Source organism: Camelus ferus, chromosome 8 (genome assembly GCF_009834535.1).
Source record: "Camelus ferus isolate YT-003-E chromosome 8, BCGSAC_Cfer_1.0, whole genome shotgun sequence".
In the NCBI taxonomy this organism is placed as follows: domain Eukaryota; kingdom Metazoa; phylum Chordata; class Mammalia; order Artiodactyla; family Camelidae; genus Camelus; species Camelus ferus.
The window spans coordinates 66,863,431-66,884,326 of NC_045703.1; the positions used below are offsets into that span (position 1 = coordinate 66,863,431).

At 46.2% G+C, this 20,896-nt stretch overlaps 1 protein-coding gene across 3 annotated transcripts in view; it reads left to right on the top strand.

The window, feature by feature from the left end:
• The first annotated feature begins 7,014 nt into the window (after positions 1–7,014).
• FNDC1 (fibronectin type III domain containing 1) overlaps positions 7,015–20,896 on the top strand; it is a 91,489-nt gene continuing 77,607 nt past the window's right edge. For 2 of the 3 annotated variants that reach the window (XM_032485276.1, XM_032485277.1), the window contains exon 1: positions 7,015–7,312. In XM_032485276.1, the coding sequence (XP_032341167.1) occupies positions 7,204–7,312 (109 nt within the window). In that variant the 5' untranslated portion in view covers positions 7,015–7,203. The remainder of the gene's footprint in view (positions 7,313–20,896) is intronic. The other variant, XM_032485278.1, reaches the window with a different exon arrangement.

Here is a 20,896-nt window from a genome sequence, read left to right on the forward strand (position 1 = left end):
AAATGTTATCTAATACTTTTTTCTGAGTCAAATGAGAAGACCATTTGGTTTTTGTCCTCTCATCTATTAATGTGGTAAATTGCATTTATTCTAATGTTAAACCTCCCCTGAAATCCCAGGATAGAGCAAATGTGGACAAGATATATTTTTGTTTTTGTACTTGACTGGCTTTGGTTTGCTAATGTTGTTTAGGATTTTGGTATCGATGTTTACCAGTTAGAGTTTCTGGAATTTTCTCTCATCACATCATCTTTGTCTAGTTTTGGCATCAAGGTGGTATTAACCTCAGGGAATGCTCCCCGGGGAGTACTGCCTCATTTTCTGCCTTCCAGAACACTGGAACAAGTTTTCTTTGAAAGTTATGTAGAATTTGCTCATAGAATTGGCTAGGTTCACTATTGCCTTTATAGGAAGATTTTAAACTACTGGCTAAATTTTCCTAATAATCGTAGGACCATTTGAGTCTTCTCTTTCTTTTTGAGTCAAGTTTAGTAAGTTATAATTTTCCAGGAGTTTATTACATTTAAGTTTTCAAATTTATTAACACTGTATTTATGAGCACATCAAGTAATTATGACAGATAAAACAATTATGATAATTCACAATATTTTCTTTTCCTTTTAATATCTTCTATTTATGTGGTCGTATCTTCTTTTTTATTCCTATAATCCTTCATTTGTGCCTTCTTTCCTTTTTTCTTGATGACTCTCACTAAATATTTCATTATTAGTTTTGCTGAGAAAGATTTTAAAAACATTATACTCTCTCGTATCTCTGTGTTTCTTTTCATTAATATCTGTTCATTTTTTTTTACTATCTTCTTCTTTTTCCTTTAAAGAGTTTACTTATTCTCTTGTTCTTTTTCTTAACCGAACATTTAGCTTATTTTCAATGTTACAATTTTAAATCCAGGTGTTTGCGGTTATGTATTTTTCTCATATATGAATATTTAAGGGTACACACTTCTTAGTGTTGCAACATCCTATATGTTATGATATGTACAGGATTTACTGTTTCTGAGCATTTAACAAATTCTATTATGATTCTGTCTATGTTTAAGTTCCAAAAATATGTATTAAAATTTTATTTTTGACTTTGACTTCTGACTTCATTGCACTATGATAAGGGAACATGGTCTGTGTGATATCTATTTTTTTTGGCATTTGATATGGCTTCTTTATGGCCTAATTCATAGCCAATTTTTATAAATCTTCCATGTGTGCTCAAGAATAATATGTATTCTGTATATGACCATTAAATCAAGCTTGACAATTGTGTCAAATTTCCCACAACTTTACTACTTTATCTGACTTATATATTCATAATTGAGGAGGGGATATTGAAACTTCCTTCTCCTTCTGTTGGTTTAGAAGCTGTACACTCTATTTTTCAGTTGTCACTCTTAAACTTTTGCCATGCTTAATTTTAAAAATCTAAGTTAAATTTCCAGCCTAATTTCTGAACGATACATGTTTATTTTAACTTTCTTAACAATGATTACCCCAACTAGATTTCATTCTTTTGGGATCCAGTATTTTAGTTTTCTTCTTTTCTAACTCCATGATTAGATATTATTTTTGCTATATAATACAGTTGATATTTGTTTAGATTTACCTACATATTTCCAGATTCCTTTGCTCTCCATTCCTCTTTGCAACTCAGACCTTTATTCCAAGTTCCTTCTCTTCATCCCAAAGTACTTTGAGAAGTTCCTGTAGTAAAGGTCTGTAGGTAGTAAATACTATCAAATTTTATTTATCTGAAAATGCCTTTATTTGATTTGATTCTTGAAAGATCACTTCACTTGGCACATAATGCTAGATTTGAGGTTATTTTCTCTCCAGTTCTGAAGATATTATTCTACCATCTTCAGCCTCCTCTTCTTGAGAAGAATGCTGTTCAACTGAGTCCTTTTGTAAGTGTTTTCTTGTTTATTGCTGGTTGCTTTTAATCATCCCATTACATTCTGTGTTCTCAGCATCACTACACTGTACTTAGGTGTGCATTTTTTTTGTATTTATTCAGCTTGGTATTTTCTATGCTTCCTACATCAATGGGTTTGTTCCTTTCATCAATTCTTAGCCATTATTTCTTTGAATATTGCTTCTTCCCTATTCTGTCTGCTCTTTTCTTCTGTGACTCTTTTATCCATATCTGTTTCTTTCTTCATAGTTTCCATCTCTTTGTATCTACGTGTTGCAATCTTATTAATTTCTTCTGACCAGTCTTCCAGTTCTCTAATTTTCTCTTCTGCCATTTCTAATCTGCTATTTAACTATCCACTCAGCTTTTATTATTCATGGTAGTATTTTTCACTTATGAGTTATTTTGGCTATTGTTCAAACCATTATTTATTTTTGATTGTATTTTTATTTCTTTAAACATATCATGTATAACTTCCTCCTAACTGCCTCTCTGCCTTCATTCCTTCCCCATCCAATTGATTCTGCAGCCAGCTGCTTGATTAATCTTTCTAGAGTGCAATTCTGATTTTATAGTGTAAATCCATTATGTTGGTATAGCTTGTCACCTTTTTGAAAATCTTGCCACTAGGTTATCTCACCTGCACCTCACAGTAACTTTGTGGAAAACAGTTGATGTGTTTTTCTGTTCAGTGGTTTCCTTTTGCCTTCAGAGTAAATCCAAACTCTCCTGTCCCCTCATCCTTCTATTACTACCTCTGTCTTACCCTTGAAATCGTATCACCTGTTAATCCCTTTCATGTATCCTACAGTCCAAACAACCTGAACTTCTCAAACCTCTCCTTTTCTTTCCTCACATTGGTAAGAATGTCCTGGCATCACTGTTTCCACTAGCATTATCTTTCCTTCAAGGTCTGGCTCAAAGGCTGATGCTTCCAATACCTTTCATTTGCCTCAACAGCTGAACATGCTCTGTCTCTCCTGTGCATAAAGCAGTGGACACGTAGACTCACATGTGCAGATACACACAGACACATGCACACACACACGAAGACATAGACACACAGACACAGACACACAGACACACGGAGACAAAGAAACACAGACATATACACAGACAGACACACACAGACATGCACACAGATGCACACACACACACACACACACACACACACACACACACACACACATCCTTCCCTCAGGAATTAATTGCTTTGGCTCAGAGTTCCTTTCTCTCTCATCCCTGTTCCTCTGAAGCTGCTTTTCAAAGTCAGGTTCTGTGTCATCTTTGTAGCCAATCCCATTTTATTCACTCCAATGCCTTCTTTAATAATTCTTCAGCATAGAGGTGACATGTACTTATAGGATCCTATGTACCTCAAAGGGAGCACAGTGGAGACATCTGAGACTACGACGTCTGTATGACAGAAGACTGAAGACTGTGTGACACCTGGTGGCTCCCCGAAGGCTTTCTAGATGGAGGGTAGGACTGGAAAGTGGGATGTGTTCAGCGGGACTAAAATCTGAAGAGCCAAAAGGCTAAAAAGGCTTTCTACTGATTCGTGTTTTATATGAAAAAGAAGAAAAACCCTCCAGAGATACAGTCTTGAATGGATGAGTCAGTCTTGGGTGAATGAATGGAGCCCAGGCCTGGTAGCAGCATCCACATCCCAGAGGGTATCAGAGTGAAGGCAGGAGTAGAGAGCAGGGCAGTGGTCCCTCAGCCTACCTTCCAGAGGGCATGTCCTCCAAGGAGATGCTCTTGCCTTGCATGTGAAGCCCCTGCATCTCTCTTCCTGGAGAACCTGTAAGCATCACCTGACTGGGCTCAGCCCCTTCAAGCTTTCCTTGTGATCTTGGAAACTGGGCACATTTCCTTTCCTACCAACAGTTGTAACACTTTGAAAAATACAATCCAATGACAGTTTCATGTCAGGCTCTACAAACCAAGCAAGCAGAGGTCTAAAGAGAATATCCAGCTTGATTAATTAGCCTGTTCAGGAGTTTGCCAACTATTGCAATACGCAAAGCAACCACATTTTGATGGCTACGTATGACCCTCTATTTGACAAGAAGTCTATTAAATCATGCAGATAAATCACACATTAAAGTGAATGATACACAATTCGACCTCGTGCTTTGTTGTCACCAAAATATATTTCTTCTGAAAGGTCATTTGGATGCTGTATCTTAGTCCTGTGTGCGCCTTCAGTATTTATCATGGCACTTAACACATGGTACGTATCCTATGAATGTTCACTGAAGAATTAAGTTACTTAAAAATGATTCTCTAAGGTTTAGTGTGTTCTTACCATTCTCCATGGTTCTGTGGAATAGCAAAGAGGAGTGGGAGTTTGCCATCAAGTCAGGAACAAGAACACATGATGCTAAACTGTGTGCTGCAGCCCATAAGGGCTAAAGAAATTTGCAGAGAAAACTCTTTGAGGATCTAGCCAGGAAAGGCTTCCAGGAGGAGGTGGCATAAGATTGAATACAAGCAGCAAAAACATCTGTTGAAGTGAACTGATTAGGTGAAGGGAAAACTGGCTGGAGGACCTGCTTTCAAGAGAACTCGCTCACCTGGCTGGCAAGTCTGTGCTGGCTGTAGGATGGGGGCCTCAGCTGCTGGCTGTCTGGGCCCCCCACAGAGCTGAGTGTCTGCAGTTGGTGTTCCCTGGAGCAAGTAATGCACAAGTTCCAGGCAGAAGTAGCAATCTTTTACGACCAGCCTCAGAAGTCATTCAGCCATTTCCATCATATTCTGTGGCAAATAACAACCTTGATTTAACATGGGAGAAGATGGCACAAAGGCGTGGAAACCAGGAGGTGGAGATCACTGAGGGCCGACTGGGAGGTTAGCTGCACAGGTGGATGCTCTAGCCATATCCATGCTTTCCTGCAAATCCCCAGGTTCCCTGACCAATGGTTTGTTTCTTTTTGAATCTTTACTCCAAGCCCCCTCACCTTCGCTCCAGCTGAGGCCGTGCCGCAGGGGAGGGCACCGCACCTTCATGGGCCCCAGACTGCCTGCTCCACAGGGTCGCATGTGACCCACAGGACTTCTACCCTACGCTGCCTCCCCCTCTTATTTATGCCTCTGTCTCTGGCGCCCTTTGTCAGTGTGTCTCACTATCTTGTGTCCAGAAGATTGAACCTTCTGGCTTGTTTTCCTGGCAGGCATCCTTCCTGTGTGCTCATAGCTGTGACATGCCTCGCAGCTTGTACGTTCTCTCAGTGGCCCGTCCGGGATGGTTCAGACACACAGGCCCCCTTGGCTACTGTATCAGTTTCTTGGGTCTGCTGTAACAATCAGTTTGTGGGCTTAAAACAACCAAAATTTATTCTTTCACAGTTCTGGAGACCAAAAGCCTGAAATCAGTTCCACGGGACTGAAATCAAGGTGCTGGCAAGGCTGTGTGCCCTGCAGAAGCTCTAGGGGAGAATCCGGCTCTGCTCTAACAGCTTCTCCTGACTCCGGCGTGCCTTGGCTCATGACAGCATCACTCCCACCCCTACCTCTGTGCACACGTTGCCTTCTCTTCTGTGTGTCTCAAATCTCCTCCTTCTTATAAGGACATGTGTGATGACACTTAGGACCCACCAGATAATACAGGATAACCTCTTCATCTCAAGATGCTGAACTGAATCATATTTGCAAAGACTTTTTTTCCCTCCGTATAAGGTAACATTCACAAATTCTAGGAATTAAGACATAGGCATCTTTTTTGGGGGGGGAGTGTCCATAATTTCAGCCTACCACAGCAACCATCCTTCAGTATTTATGAATGATCTGAGAAAGATTTTTTTTCACCAGCTCCAATGAGAAAAGTCCTGACTGACTGATCTGGCTTGGGGCACTGGAGATTCTTGGACCAACTAGGGTGGGCAAGAGGGTGGTTGAGGGGTGGACACTGGAGCCACTTGATTGGAGTAGAGGAAGGGGCTATTCTCAAAATAAGACAAGGAAGGGGAGGCTGCTGGGCAGAAAAAAGCCATAGCTCCATTAAATGGCAACGCAGAAACATTGCAAAATCAGGGTGGGGAGTAATGAAACATTAAAATGGATGCAAACCACAAGGTGAACTCTGGGAGCTCACAGACCTTGCAAGATGTATGAAGAACAAACTCTCACTGGGAACCTGGAAAAAGTTTTCCCAAAAGGAAGACCACAGAATTCTGCCTTTGCTGGGTGCTCGTTGGGCAAGACGCACCAGGGTTACTGGCGTGGACGTGTTACTTCCTTTCAAAAAAGAGATGCTCTGCTTTTTCTTTTTCATCAGTCTGTAATTCATCTCGCAATCTTTTCCTCTCTGCAGAAGGACACAAATCTGGTCAAGTAGGGAGCTGTCACCATGGAAAGCTGACTGGACCACAGGTGGTGGGCTGCAGTCAGGTCTGCAAGGGCAATGCCGGGTGACAGCGGCACCCGCGCCCAGAACGCCCCCTGCCCAGCGCAGGCGCCCTAGTCGCCTCCAGGGGCGCTGCCAGTCCGCTGGGACCCGCGGCGAGGCTTCCAAGGCTGGGAGCTGATCGCAAACAAGTGGGAATTGGGATGGGGAGCCCTAAGTAGTGTTAACATAGGAATCGGAGGAACCGAGGCCGGGCAAGTCCTGGGCCTGGGCTCTTCGCGTGTTTGGAAAACGCTTCCTTTGAACCTAGTTCATGCTCTGCAGAAACCACAGCCCTGCGGCAGCAGGGTTTAAGGGCGTTAAACCCCCTTCCTGGGTGCGGGGTGTGGGGAAGGCCGGGGTGAGAAGCAAGAACGACCGCAACATACAGAAAGAGGTGAAGGAGCCTGGCTTGGGTCCCCAACTTTGAAACCAGAGGTATTTAAGGGGACAGAGGACATTCCTGGTCTTGGCAAGGATTCGACGTGACGGGCCATTTCCCGAGCCAGGAAACGAGAGAGGTTAGACACCAGGAGCACATCTCGCGCACAGCAATCCCTGAATTTTCCAGACCCTCCCAGCGGGCTTCCGGGGCGCTGGGGCACCCTGAGCCCTGGCCTCGCGCCCCGCCCGCCTCGGGCCGCCACCCCCCGCCTCTCGGCCACCGGCAGGGGGCGCCCGCGCGCGGCTAAAAGGCGCGGCCGGCGGAGGGCGGCCTCAGTGCGGAGCGCGGCGGCCGGTGCGCGGGCCGGGAGGGAGCGGCGCGGGGCCGGGGCGCTCAAACTCACACCCACCGCGGGGACCCGACGGCGGCCCATCCACGCTCCCCGACTCCCGCCCAGCGCCCACCGGTCAATCACCTGGCCCAGCCGGCCGCGCGCCCCGGGCTCCGGATGGCGCCCGAGGTCCGGGCGCCCCCGCGGGCGCGTCGCCCGCTGCCCTGGGCGGCGCTGCTGCTCTTGGCCGCGCTGCTGCCCGTCGTCTCCTCGGCGAGGGCTCCAGGTACGCGCAGTCCCGGGCTCCGCTGCCCGGCTCTCCGCGCCTCCTCGCCTCTTCTCTGTCCACCTTCCGTGCGCCACTCACCCCCTGTCGCTCCGGGGATCGTCGCCCTGTTCTTTACTGGCTGCATGTCCTGTCACTAACCTGTGCGTCCTCATCGCTCGCGGGCGCGGAGGGGCGGCTGGGGACGCGGGGTCTTGGACACTTGGTGCCTTGCTTACAAGAGGCGGGCGCGGGGACTCAGTCGGGCAGAGGACCTCAGCGCCCTGGGTTTCAACTTTGCCGTCGAATGCCTCGGAGTCGGAGACTCAGCAGTCTAACTTTCCAGGGACATTTAGGCAAAGAAAATAAAAGACCGAAAAAAAAAAAAAAAAAAAAAAGAGAGAGAAAAGAAAGAAAAGCGACCTCTTGGCGCTGCGGTGGGGGTGGGGGTGATGCTTTCCTTGGCCCAGAATCTCCCTGTGGGCATCCTTCTTTCCTCCAGTTTCACCTGCCCGAGGCAGGGATACCTGTTGGAGGACGGCACTTGGGAGACCAAAAGGGAGGCAGAGAGGCAGGGCTGTTCTAGAAGCGCACGGGGAAAGCTGTGAGCTGCCACGGGGCGGTTGGGTACCTCCGCGCCCAAGGAGAAGGCTAGAAGCCGTGCATCTCGGTGGGAGCTTTGGAGCTGGGAGAGGACAACTGTCTTGAGAGGAGGGAGAGGGAAGTGGGAGAGTCGTTTCGGGAGAAGCTTGCCCTTCCCCAAAAGCTGAGGCTGGAGACGGGTTGGATGCTTTCTCTGGGGGCTGAAATAGGAGCAATGCTTTTTAGAAAATGCTAGTGGGCTGTTTTCAGATTTCTTGTCGGTTTCCCGCAGAGAGAAGAAGTTTTCATCCCTAAGCCTTTGGCGGCCCTTGTTTCCACTCCTGTGCAGGCATTTTCACACTTGATACTCTGTGGCTTTTATTTATGTCATCAGTTTGTAGGAATTAAGACGTCGACATTTTTGTTGATACTGTTCACTCCCAGCTGGGTTATAAAAATTCAGATGTGATTCCAAGGAGGGCTACTTGCTTTACGACACTATTTAGTGTCTCGTTTGCTCTCTTATTACAAGGGAAAGGGGAAAAGTTGCCTTGTGACTGCTTTTGGTGGGTGCATAACGCTTGTTTCACGGTTATGCCAAGCGCTGAGATGCTAAATGCCACTTGTTCATAAAAGGCAGTTCCAGCTGTAGGTTTTCCTCTCTGTTAGCTACTTCCAGGAAAGCATTCACTGAATATTTTTTATAGTATTTATCAAGAATAAAACTATTTTAAAGACTTTCAACTTCCCCACCTACAACCCATGGCTCCCCCCCCCCCCCAAATTTAAATTCTCTGAATGTTGTAAGAGTTTTTGTTTCAGGAAACAGACTGAAACTGGAACCAATATTAAACTGGCATTTTACAGTCTTCTACCTGTTAGAGCCCACTTCTACCTGCCCGATGAGTTGCATTTGAGTGGGTCTGAAGTCAGAGTTGCCTGGGGTAGCTCTGGGAATCCTGTTGTGTTCTCTGCTGCTCCTCCTTATGCCTTCTGTTCTGTAAATCACTGAGCTGTGGAATGTTGGAGCTGGAAGGCTCGCTGGCACTTCTCTCTACTGTGTTGACGTGGGATTTGCAGTAAAATGATGACCAGACTAGAAGTGGACATAGGAGGGCGAACACATTTTGAAATGCACATCTGCTGTATTTAAATAATAGAATTCTATTATTATGCTGCAGGAGAAATCATGGGGCACGTAATTTATTTCATCTGCTCTCTGGGAAGCCTTCCTGTCTGTCTTGCTGTAATGGCTACAGTCACTGCTCCAGACTTACACTCTGGGTCTTACAGCAGAGCTGTAGACACGCTGCTTCCTCTCTGGCTGAATTAATGCGCAGGCTTAGCCAGCTGCTTGAGTCCTGCCCTCTCCTTTCCCCCAAACCTTTGGCGCCAGAATTGCTGTAATGAAATCACCCAGAACCACATTCACAGTGGCAGACCATCACAGCTTGGGGGAACTTGCCTTAAGACAGGGGTGATCTGCAGGGCGTGCTGAGGATCTAAATAAACCCTTCAACTTGGTGTTCACTTAAAGTGTAAAACAAAATAAGCAAGCGATGCCTCCTCCCTTCCATCCCTGCAGTAAAATACTACGCAACCATTAAAATTGTGCTTGCCAGTCTGAAAAGATACCTTTTTCTAAAAACATATGGAGACACACACACTCATATCCATTTATAGTGGTTATCTTAGGATGGTGATGAGTAATTAAAAATTTTTTTTCTTTAAAGCTTGAAGACCCTTTCAGGGAATCCACAGGGTCAAAACTATTTTCAAAGTCGTAGCAAGATACTCCTTGCCTTTTTCAGTGTTGAAGTTTGTAGCGAGGGTACAAAAGCTTAGTGGGGGAACGCGGGTGCTTTGGTGTGAGGTGCGGCAAGGTGCCATGATGTACCAGTAGATGGGGGACCAGCAGCTGAATCTGCTGCCTTATTCAGGCTTTTGAAGTTGAGAAAGGATTTGCCAGTTTCAATGGAGAATGTCCTTGGTGCAACAGTAAAAACGATTAATTTTACCAAATCTCTACCCTGGTATGCATGTCTTTTAAACGTTCTGTATGAAGATACGGGAAAGGCACTTAAAGCGCTTCTGCCGACGGCCCCAGTTCATTGGTAACCCTGGGGGGAAGCACTGGTGTGATGGTTTGAGTTGTGAGCGGAACTAGCTGCCTTTTTCATGGAACACCACATTTACCAGAAAGAATGACTGCAGACAAACTAGTTATTCTGATTTGGGTATTTGGCAGACATCTCAAAAAATGAACAAAGGCAGTCTGCCACTTCTGGTAAGATAATGGCTCGTATGTCTTGCCAGTGAGAAAATTTGAGCTTTCAAATGAAAAATAGAATTTTGCCTAGTCGCCTCCAGATTCCTCAGCTTGAAAGCTTCCCAAATGCTTAAAAACTTTTCTAACAAGATTAGGTGGTGATATAAATGAATGTGATTTTAAAATAGCATGTTATAAAAATGTGTCAACATTTAGATGTTCTGCATAACCAAGTGAATTTGTAAATCCAAGTGACTGATCCAGTGTTACAAAATCTTGTCTGGCTGAAAGATTGATCCGAAGTGCACAACAGCTCAATGGAGTTTTTTTTTTTTTTTTTTTTTTTTTTTTAAATGGAGGTACTGGAGATTGAACTCAGGACCTCGTGAGTGCTAAGCATGCACCCTACCACTGAGCTGTAACAACCCCTCCCCAGCCCAATGGATTTTTACTGTAACAAAATATGAAAAATTCTTTATATAGTTTCAGATTATACATTGCAATTTACCTTTACGAAACTGCTACTTGATGAGTTTTGGTGTAGTATCAAAGATTTTCCAAAATTATTTGTAAGGGTATTAAAATACTTTCCCCATGTCTGTGTGAGGCCAGATTTTCTTTAGAATGTTCAGCCAAAACAACACACTGAAATAGGTTGGGGGCATAACTGGACAGGAGACCCTGCTGTCTTATATTAAAGAGATTTGCCAAAATGCCATTCCTCTCACTATTTCTTTTGGCTTTGGAAAAGTTATTTTTTCATAAAACACAGCTTGTTTTGTCAGCTTGTAATGGTTGACTGTTGCCATTTTAAAATGAATTAATAAGTACAGAGTTTAACCTCTTCCTAGATTTAATTTCTGGTCAGTAGATATAGATGGATAAAACCCACATAAATATAATCTCTGTGAGATAATCGTTGATTTACGAGAAGAAAGGAATCTGAAAACAGAAAGTTTGATAACCACTAGTGTAGAGAAAGGAAGTTCGTTCAACATCAAGGCACCTGGGTTTGAATCTCAGTGCTGCATTCACCTGCTGTGTGGCCTGGGCCAGGCTAGTTTCCAGGAGACCAAGCAAATAAGATAGATTCCTTCCACCCCCAGGAGCCCTCACAGGCTTTCCTGTGACCCAGCCTACATGCAGCTCTGTAGGGCTTCCTGCCTACTTCTGTCCTCTTTGAGAGCAGAGGGTGAATATACCCTTTCCTTTTATCTTGTGCATTGGAGCCCACCCAGATGAAAGAATTGTTTTATTCATCAACTGAGCACACAATTCATCAGTAGGAGTTAGAAGTTGTACAGAATTGCGGAAGGACAATGTATGTCCCTGGAAAGTTATCATCAGACTGTTCAGAGCATTATCAATATGTCTACCAAGACCATTCATAGCTCTATTTAAGGCATAAAGGCCCATCCTCTGACAACCGGCCTGGGAGGGACTGAGGAGTGGAGAGGTGTGTTAGTTTCCTATTGCTGTTGTAACAAATTACCACAAAGCCAGTGGCTTACAGCAACACAAATTTGTTATCTTATAGTTCTGGAGGTTAGAAGACTGAAATGGGTCTCACAGGGCTAAAATCACAGGTTGTGTTCCTTCTGGGAGCTCTAGGGAATCCAGCTCTCGCCTCTTCCAGCTTTGAGAGGTCCCTGCATCCCTCGGCTGGTGGCCCATTCCAGCAATGGCATCACCCCACTTCCACCCACACGTCCCCTTCTCTGCCCCTGACCTTCCTTCTCTCTCTTCACTCTATTCCATCGGATGTTCTCCCCATCTCTTGGTCCTTAACTTCATTGCATCTGCAAAGTTGATTTTGCACATGTGAGGTCACATGTTCACAGGTTCTGGGGATGAGGACATGCACACCTTTGGGGGCCATTATTCTGCTACTGCAAAGGGTGAGGGTGGGGTTCGGGGGAACCTAGACACAAACACTTCAGGAAAGACCCCAGCAGGATTTGCCAGTTAAGGAGCAGGCCTCTTTTCATTGATCCCTATGGAGTTTAGGAATTTCTTGAGTTATCAAACTTATCAGAAGCTTTTATTTCAGTTAGAAAATACAGAGGTGAGTATTTAAAAGTATAAAGATAAAGAAGAGAAAAAATATGTATGTATGTGTATTTTCTTGTTTATCCATAGAATCTTTATATGAGGATACATTCAAATCTGAAACCTTGGGTCCCTTTGGGGAGATCTGGGTAGATGGGGGTGGGAGTGGATAGTATTTCATTATTTCTTTTACCAATTTTAGTAGACATATATCAGAGCACTTGGAATCAGGGAGGTGTTGGTTATACATATGAGCGAATATCCTTTTTTTCCTTCCTTCTAGATGGAAATTACAAAGAAATTGAATTTAAAGAAGTTGAATATAATTTGATTTTGGGCAACTGTGTTATTATTATTACCTCGTTCAGGAAAATTCTCCAGCATGGATCAGATGGTTAAAATTTAGAAATTCTGAATAAGGAATTTTTGTGCCGCTGAGTATTAGGTGACGTCATGTGGAAGACACATTTTCCTGCTAGTTCCTTTTTGGGCTCTCGGCCCGGCGGGCGGCGGCACTTTCCCTCCACGGCCCTTAGAGGGCGCTCCTGGCCTTCCCGCCGCGTTTCCGCCGCCGGCGGGCCCCTCTCACTCCAGCCCCCGTGGCAGGGGGTTTTATAGAGACAAGATTGGAGATTCCTTCACATATTAAGTTAGGAAGGACAACTCATTCATTGAGAATGGAAATATCTGCGAGTTAGCAACTGTCAACTGATCAATGGCGAGAAGAAATCTGAAGCTTAAACCTAAAGCTGGGGTCAGCGGCCCTTTATTTGCTGGGGAGCCCCGGCAGTCTCTGCAGGTTCTGGCCAAAGCGGCAGCCGCTGGAGGAGCCGCGGGGACAGGGGACACTGAGCGGGGGTGCCTGCCTCTTGAGCACTGGAAGTCAGTTTTGACTGAGTTTTGACGAACCTGTCTCTCTCAGTGTCTCCGCTCTGCGCTCAGTGGATTCTTTTTGTATCCAGGGAAAGCATGCAAATTCTAAGGCAGGTTTATTTCTCTAATTGGAGAGCTGCTAATGTTGATTTTCCTCCTGTGGACTCTTACGTGTGGAGCAATGATTAAATTATAACATCATCCTAATCTGTAAAGTACAGTCTGTATAATTCTACGTTCATCTTTACGAGTTCTTTGGTTTGCATTTAATGTCTATTTCACGTTAACTGGCAGTTAGAAGCGCCATGGATGACCACTTCCCTGTGTGTCATTTCCTTTAACTGTCACAGCAACCTTGTGACCTTGGTAACATCCACATCTTACCCTGAGGGAACTGGGTTCAGAGAGGTTAACTGATTTTCCTTAAGTCAGAGGTGCAGTAGGTGGTCATCCCAGGATTTGGACCCCAACCTCCTGGATCCAGATCCCACACTCTTCCTGCAGACTGGCCGACTCCCGTGGGTCTGGGCGTTTCCTGTATTCCCCTGTGCATCTCCTAGGGCCGCGGTTTCTGATTTGCTCTGGATGTCCTTCCAAGTCTGCGCATTAGTCCTTTTGCTGTTGAGAAATGATGCTGCCTGCACGGAAGTGAGTTGAACTCCAGTAGGGCTTAACTTTGGAGGAGGCTGCAAGGAACCCTACTCCCTGTTACAGAATAGATTTGGCGTTCGGACGCAAGCAAGATCCTCATTGTAGGAAAGTGCCCTTTACTTACTGGGTCTTGTTAAAACTTGCCCCTGAGGCCAGTGCTCTCTGTTGAGTTTGTTACAAAAAATCCTTCACCCTTTAGTGCAGTGGTTCTCTGAGTGTTTGATCCCGAGGATGGAAGTCACAGCTCTGAGCTGCTGGCCTTGTGTTCTCACCAGGAGCCTCCCGGAATTCACATTTGTGTCTGGTGGACTGTAAAGTCAAGAACAGTGCTGAGAAACACGAAGTGCTAGTCTGTGGGGCCGACAGAGCCCTACCTCTCCCACAGATTGTCATACTGATGGTGTGAAAGTATTTCCAACTTCTCAGAAAAAATGTGTCATTTAAATGTCAGGATTTGTTTCTTAGGGATTATGTCCTGGTGTCCCATCACTTCATCCACCTCACGAGTCCTGACCCGGCCACTCACTGGCACTGTGTGGCCTTGGGAAGGTCATAACTCTCCAAGTCTCAATTTTCTCATCCAAAAAATGAGGGACTTGGACTGGAGATCTGGTGAAGGGCCCCTTCCAACTCTAAATTTGTGTGAGTCTCCCTTCAAAGGCATACATTCATTCATTATTCATTCATTCCTTTAGCAAGCACAGGGATTCCAAATCCAGTAAACACAGTCGCTGTGTGATAGCATACAGGCCTGGGGAGGGGGTGGGGAGGATACAGTGTGATGCCTGTTAGGACAGTCCCAGGGGACCGGACTGGAGGGTCCGGGACAGTCGTAGCTCAGCTGGGTTTTGAAGAAGGGATGGACATTACTTAGGGAGGAAAGGTGAGGAAGGACAGTTCAGGTGGAGGAACCAAACTTGATGCTGTGTGAAGGCCCAGAGGCGAGAAGCATCGTGACACATTTGAGAAAATGTGAGTGTTGCAAGTGGCTCCTGCAGAGTGGCCCTGGGGGAACAGTGACGTTTGGGCTTGGAGGGTCGGCAGCGGCCGGATCAGGAGGGGCCTGGAGTTTGACCGTAATTCACAGAAACCGTGGCCGCTGAAGGACTGTATGTGGCGCAGACTGGTTGGAGGTCAGGTGGCCGGCCCAGCGGAGGATGGCGCAGCAGTCGGGCCGGGGGGGCAGGTGGCCGTCCTGTTCTTTGCCTTTGCAGGATCTTTTGCATCTTATTTATTTGGGCCCTTGGGGGTTTCTTCATTACAAGACAGACCTAACTGCTGTCTTTACCTCCAACTTCTGTCTCATTTGAAGAATCCTTTTGTTCTGTGTTTTCCAAAATGGCTCATATGTTCTAGAGCGATCCATCGTGGAAAGGGCTTCCGGGCGCTGCGGCTCTCAGGCACTCACAGGCGGGCAGACGGTAGACGGAGTCAGGGTAAGAACACAAAACAGTTGACGGTAGTGACTTCGGGGTCGAGGGTGGATCTGTGGAGAGAATTCAGTGCAGTTTCCAAAGGAAAACCCTGTGAGTTATTTTAGGGGTTCCTGGGGTGGGGGGAGGGCAGTAACTAACTTGCATTAAAGAGGAAATCAGTGGATATAGTTTACATAGACTTTTTACAAAGTCTAAAACTCTGCTCTGAAGGTTACTTGAACATCGACTCATTTCAGGGTTGGAAGGTGGTTTCGCCCTGGACAGATGGGCGGAGGGTTGGTCAACGCTGGCAGACGCAGACCGCGATGTGCCTGAGCTGCTCTTGGGAGAAGGATGGATAGTGGGTTCCTACGCACCGGCGCTGTGGCTGGACCTGGTTAGCATCATAATAAGCCATCTGAGCCGGGTGTGCAGCCATGGTCCCTCGTTTGAGATGACATCGTGTTTGTCTGCAGATGCGATCCCACAGACAGTCACCCTGGGCTGGGACCCCCAGGGCCGGGCAGGGCCAAAGAGGCCGGACACCTGAGCAGTGAGGTGTGGCCCTCTAGGAGCTCAGAGAAAGGACCCCAGCCAGGGCAGATGACGGCGGTCCCCAGGCAGACGGGTCCCTGAGAGCAGAGGGTGGGTCCTCTGGGCAGATGAGGGGAAAGCAGCAGGCACGATCTCATGAGGGCAGCACCAACTCATCCTCCCACTGTTTTATAAAATGAAATCCCCTACAGGGAGGGCTCAGCCCCCCGGACCAGTGATGGTGCAGTGGTGTCGGCGTCCCACCAATGCTTCCACTTAGAGAGAGGACCGCGCACGTGTGCCTGTCACACAGGAGCCAGTGCGGCTTATTGTGTGTACTGTGCTTGTCGTGGGTCAGTTTAAAGAAGCTTTAAGTGACAGTTTCTCTGGAGACTGCTCTGGTGCCCTCTCTTTTCCCAGGCATAAGGGTCAGGGCTTTGGACAAACACTGTAGGCGTAAAAGATTATTATTTTTTAACGGTTTTGAAATGTTTTTATTTTCAGAGAGTTGTAGATTTTCTTGCAGTTGTATAAAATAATGCAGAGAGCATGTGCCTGTCACCCAGTTTCTCGCAAAGGTACCATCTTGCATAGTGCACGGTTGCTGCCGGGTTGCCGGCTTGGTGCAATTCACTGATTTTATGCAGAGCTCGCCTGCTTCTCTGTGTGTGTTTCTGTGTAATTTTATCACACATGTAGATTGTGTGACCATTCCATTCCATCAGAAGGACCCCTCCTGATTGGAGATGAACAGACATGCATTACTATATATAAAAAAGATAAACAACAAGGACCTACCCTGTGGCACAGGGAACTATATTCAATTTCTTGTAATAACATGTGATGGAGAAGGACCTCTCCTGCTGCTCTCATTCACCATCCTTCTTCCCGCCTCCTCAGCCCTCAACCACCATGAATCTGTTCTCCATCTCTATAATTTTGTCATTTCAAGCATGTCATATAAATGGAATTGTATCATATTAACCTTTGAGTTAGGTAAAAGCCTATTTTTAAAAAGTACTTATTTTTGCCCATTCTGCTTGAGGTCACTGCGTTAGCTGGCAGGTGTTTTTGTGTGTCCTGAGATGTTGCGGTGTGTGATTTGGCAAAGCAGGAAAGTACTGCTCTTACCCTGGCCCAAGCCACCTTATCTGGCTTATTGCAGTAACCTACTCACTGGGCCCCCTGCTCCTGCCCTCTCCCACTCCACTCTGTCTTCAAAATAGCAGCACAGTAATTCTCATGACGCATGAAGTCCCAGAACCTTCTCTCTTTCTCAGGTAAAAGCCAAAGCCCTAGGAAGTTTTCAAGGCAACATGATCATCTTTTATACCAGGTCTTCCTTCACCATCAGCTTCAGCTGCTGGGCCTCCTTGCTGTCCCTAATGTGCACCTTCCAGCCCCAGCGCCTTTGCACTTGCTGTTCTCTTTGCCTGAAAAACATGCCATAAACATCTATGGGCGGTCTCTCACCATCCTCACATGCTTTATGCAATATCACCTTCTCGGGGCCTCACCTGACCACTCCCCACCATCTAATGATGTCATCTTATCTGTATCCCGCAGCGCTTCTCATTCCAGCTGTATTTTTCTCCACAACCTCTTCGCTACCTGAGAGTTGGTGTATTTCACGTTGGTGTTGCTCATTGCCTGTCTTCCTCCGTGGTGACCATGTGGCATTTTATCAGTTTTGGTCACTGAAATCTCCCCCTTGTCTAGAATGCTGCTTGCAAATAATGGTTGCTCAGTAAATACTTACTAAACGAGTGGATGTGAATTCTTTGATATTAACTACACATGATGCACGTGAAATCTGTTTGCATATGTCCACCTCAGGCCAGCAGGACACGTGGGGTTGGTGAGTGTGGGACAGTCCGTGCATCCCTCTCACCTTGACCCGTAGAGTCAGTCAGCACATGAGTTTTGAACCTTGGCTTGTGCTGGCAGCCCCACCTGCTGCAGAGTGGAGCGTTTTATTTACACGGCATGCTAGCTTCCTAGGACTGCCATAAGGAAGGGCCACAGACTGGGCAGCTTTGGACAACAGAAGTTTATTCTCCTGTAGGTCTGGAGGCTAGAAATCTGAAATCTGCAGGGCAAGGGCCTACTCTTTCTGAGACTCTAGGGAGGAATCCTTCCTTTTCTCTTCTTAGCTTCTGGTGGTTTCCAGCAATCCTTGGTGCTTCTTGGCTTGTTGACGTGTCACTCCAGTCTCTGTCCCGTATCATATGGTATTCTCCCGGTGTGTCATCTTATAAGGACACTGGTCATATTGGATTAAGGCTAACCATAGTCAAGCGTGATCTCATCTGAACTTGATTCCATCTGTAAAAGCCCTGTTTCTAAATCACATTCACAGGAGATTAGGAGTTTGGGATTAACAGATACATATTACTATATACAAAATAGATAAACAACAAGGACCTACTGTATAGCATGGGGAACTACATTCAGTTTCTTGTAATAAGCTGTAATGGAAGAGAATCTGAAAATATATATACATATGTATGTATGTGTATAATTGAATTGCTTTGCTGTACACCTGAAACTAACATTGTAAATTGACTGCACTTCAATAAAAAATAAGAATTAAATTAAAAAATCACGTCCACAGGTACTGTGCGTTAGGACTCAGCACAGCTTTTTGGAGGATGCAGTTCAGCCCACAGCCCTTGGCATGCCTGCATACCAGCGCGATGCCTTTTCAGTAGGTGAAGGAATTCACTCAGCTTCCAGCCCTGGGCCCTGGTTGAGATGTGGGAAGACACAGGCTGCATTGTGTGTGTGAACTGTCAACCCAGAGTACCAAACACCTACACACAGCCAGGGGGCCCAATTCAGAGATCAAGCCTGGCTGGGCCCTCCATTCATAAAGGAAGCAATGAAGTAGTTAACAAAGATCTTCTAGGGCAAGTGGCTCTGCTCGGTGCTGAGGCACAGGTGGCAGAGGCCTCATAAAGGAGTTGGGACTGATGGGACAATACATAATGGCATCCAGGGGGACACGTGCAGCAGTATAGGATCATCCAGCACTTTCTAGCCAGCTTCAGCCTGCCAGGTGTCATGTTAGGTTCTGACCGTTTTGACCGATGCACGTAGAATTGTAGGATCAGCAAGAGAAACCGCCACATTTGTCTGAGGACCTTGCTGGGTGGGTACACTTTGATACTGACTCAATCTACACCACCCCCCGAATCTGGTACAATCTGGGATGTGTCACTGTCTTTCTTTTATCTCCGTTGTATTCTCTACTCGAGACTGCTAGGTAATATGACGTGGCGGCCTGGCTCTCCCAGTGTCTGATGCTCTGACGTTCTCTGGGTTATGGAAGAGCGCCATGTTCTCTTTCTGTTGTAACACGTGCCCTGGCCCTGCTGTTTTTAATACCGTTTTCTACCCCAACGCAACAATTTCCTTCTATTATTTTTCTGATAGACTGGGAGGATTGAAGCATCTTCTTATGCTTAATAGCTCTCAGAACCCACATGCGTACCTACAGATATCCAGGCAAACCACAGCTAAAGGGAAGAGAAAAGAGGGGCAGGGTACACTAAGTGCCTGGTTTCCCCGGGACCTGGGCTGGTCTTATTTTACAGTTGCATCCTGGCAGCATTTGGACTCTAACACCCAGGAAGGAAGAGGTCTGGGAGACGAGACACAGGCCATTGTCTGAGCAGACTGTGTCTCTCTCTTGTAGAACAGGAGGGTTTTGACTTGGGGTCCCAGGGATGAGTTCCATGGAGCCTGCTGATGCTCTGAAATGGTAGTGAGTTTTCATTGCAGGGAACAACTCAGAGCAGGCTGGGTTAGAGTCACAGAGAGGGTCTGATTAAATGTCTTCTTAGAATTGAAGTCGTGGAAAGCAGTGGCCAGTGCTCCCACTTATGGGAGAAGAAACCTCTAGCAAAGGCCTCCTTGAACCCCACTGATGTTCCCTGATCACCCCAGCCTGAGGAGGACTTCCTTTCCTCACCCTTCTGAGCCCTGATAGTGTTTACTGTTGGTAGCACTCAGCTGATGTTTGATGTCTGACGTCCTTGCTGTCCTTTTCAGATGCCAATAGAGCGCTTGCCTCGGGCGACCGAAGACCAGTGTCTTTCTTACACACCTGGGATTAACTCACTTGTATCCCAGTGCAGTGCCTTGCTTAGTGACCCTGTGTCACCCCATTGGGTAACACATTCATAGATGTTTATCTCTGAAGGTGGGAGAAACCTGTTGGAATTTGGGTAGACTGTCTAGTCGTGGAGAGACTCAAAGACCATTTTGGACACACAGTTGCTAGGCAGATTGAAGAGAGGAAGTTGGATCTGATGACCCAACTTTCCTTTCAATTCTCAAGACTCTAAAATTCTAATAAACATATTCTGTAAGTATATCCCCCAAGATTGCAGGGAATGAGGACCCATGGCCCACTCTGTGGGAAGAGGGAGAGTTGACCGAGGAATGGGGATCCTGCCGGCTCATCTATTGGGTTGTAGTAGGTGACACCAGCCATCTGTGGCCCTTCTTCCTAACACTGTATCTCACATCCATTGGGTGCTTAATGATTTGCTTTCACATTTTATTCCTACATCAATCTTTTGAGGGTAGCTATTGAAAAGAAATGCATTAAGTTTGATACTTGTAGAGTGACACTTTGATGGCTTATTTGCTTGGTGTGGGGCCTTTGAATGGGGGTGGACATGTCCTAATTACAAGTGGAGAAAAATGGGCTTTTCTCAGCCTTTACTTGACTTGACCCTGATCAACATTTCCTTCTTCCTGAAAATCTCTCCACTTCTGTCTTCCATGATGCAACTTGAATCCTGGTTCTCCTCTTTATCACTAATAGTTCAGGTTTAAAATGTCTTCATCCTGGTTATCCTTTAGACACCAGTATTGAGTCCCATTGGAGATGCCAAGTAGACAGTCAGATGCGCCGGTGCTCAGAGGAGAAGCCAGGATTGGAGTTATGCGTTCAGGGGCCATCAGCGTATGGATGGTATCTGCAGTCATTGGACCAGATGTGCTAACTTAGACAGACAAGGCCCAGGGAGTGCACGCAGAGAAGAGGCTGGACCAGAGCGGGGCACTCCACCATTTTGAGTTCTGGCAAAGAGGGAGGAGCTGGCAAAGGAGACCAATGATGGGGAAGAAAAACCAGAGAATAAGGTGTCCTGGAAGGCAGGAGACTGGGGTCAGGGAAGACAGAAGAGGTGCTTCCAGGAGGAGAAGCATTCAACTGGTGTC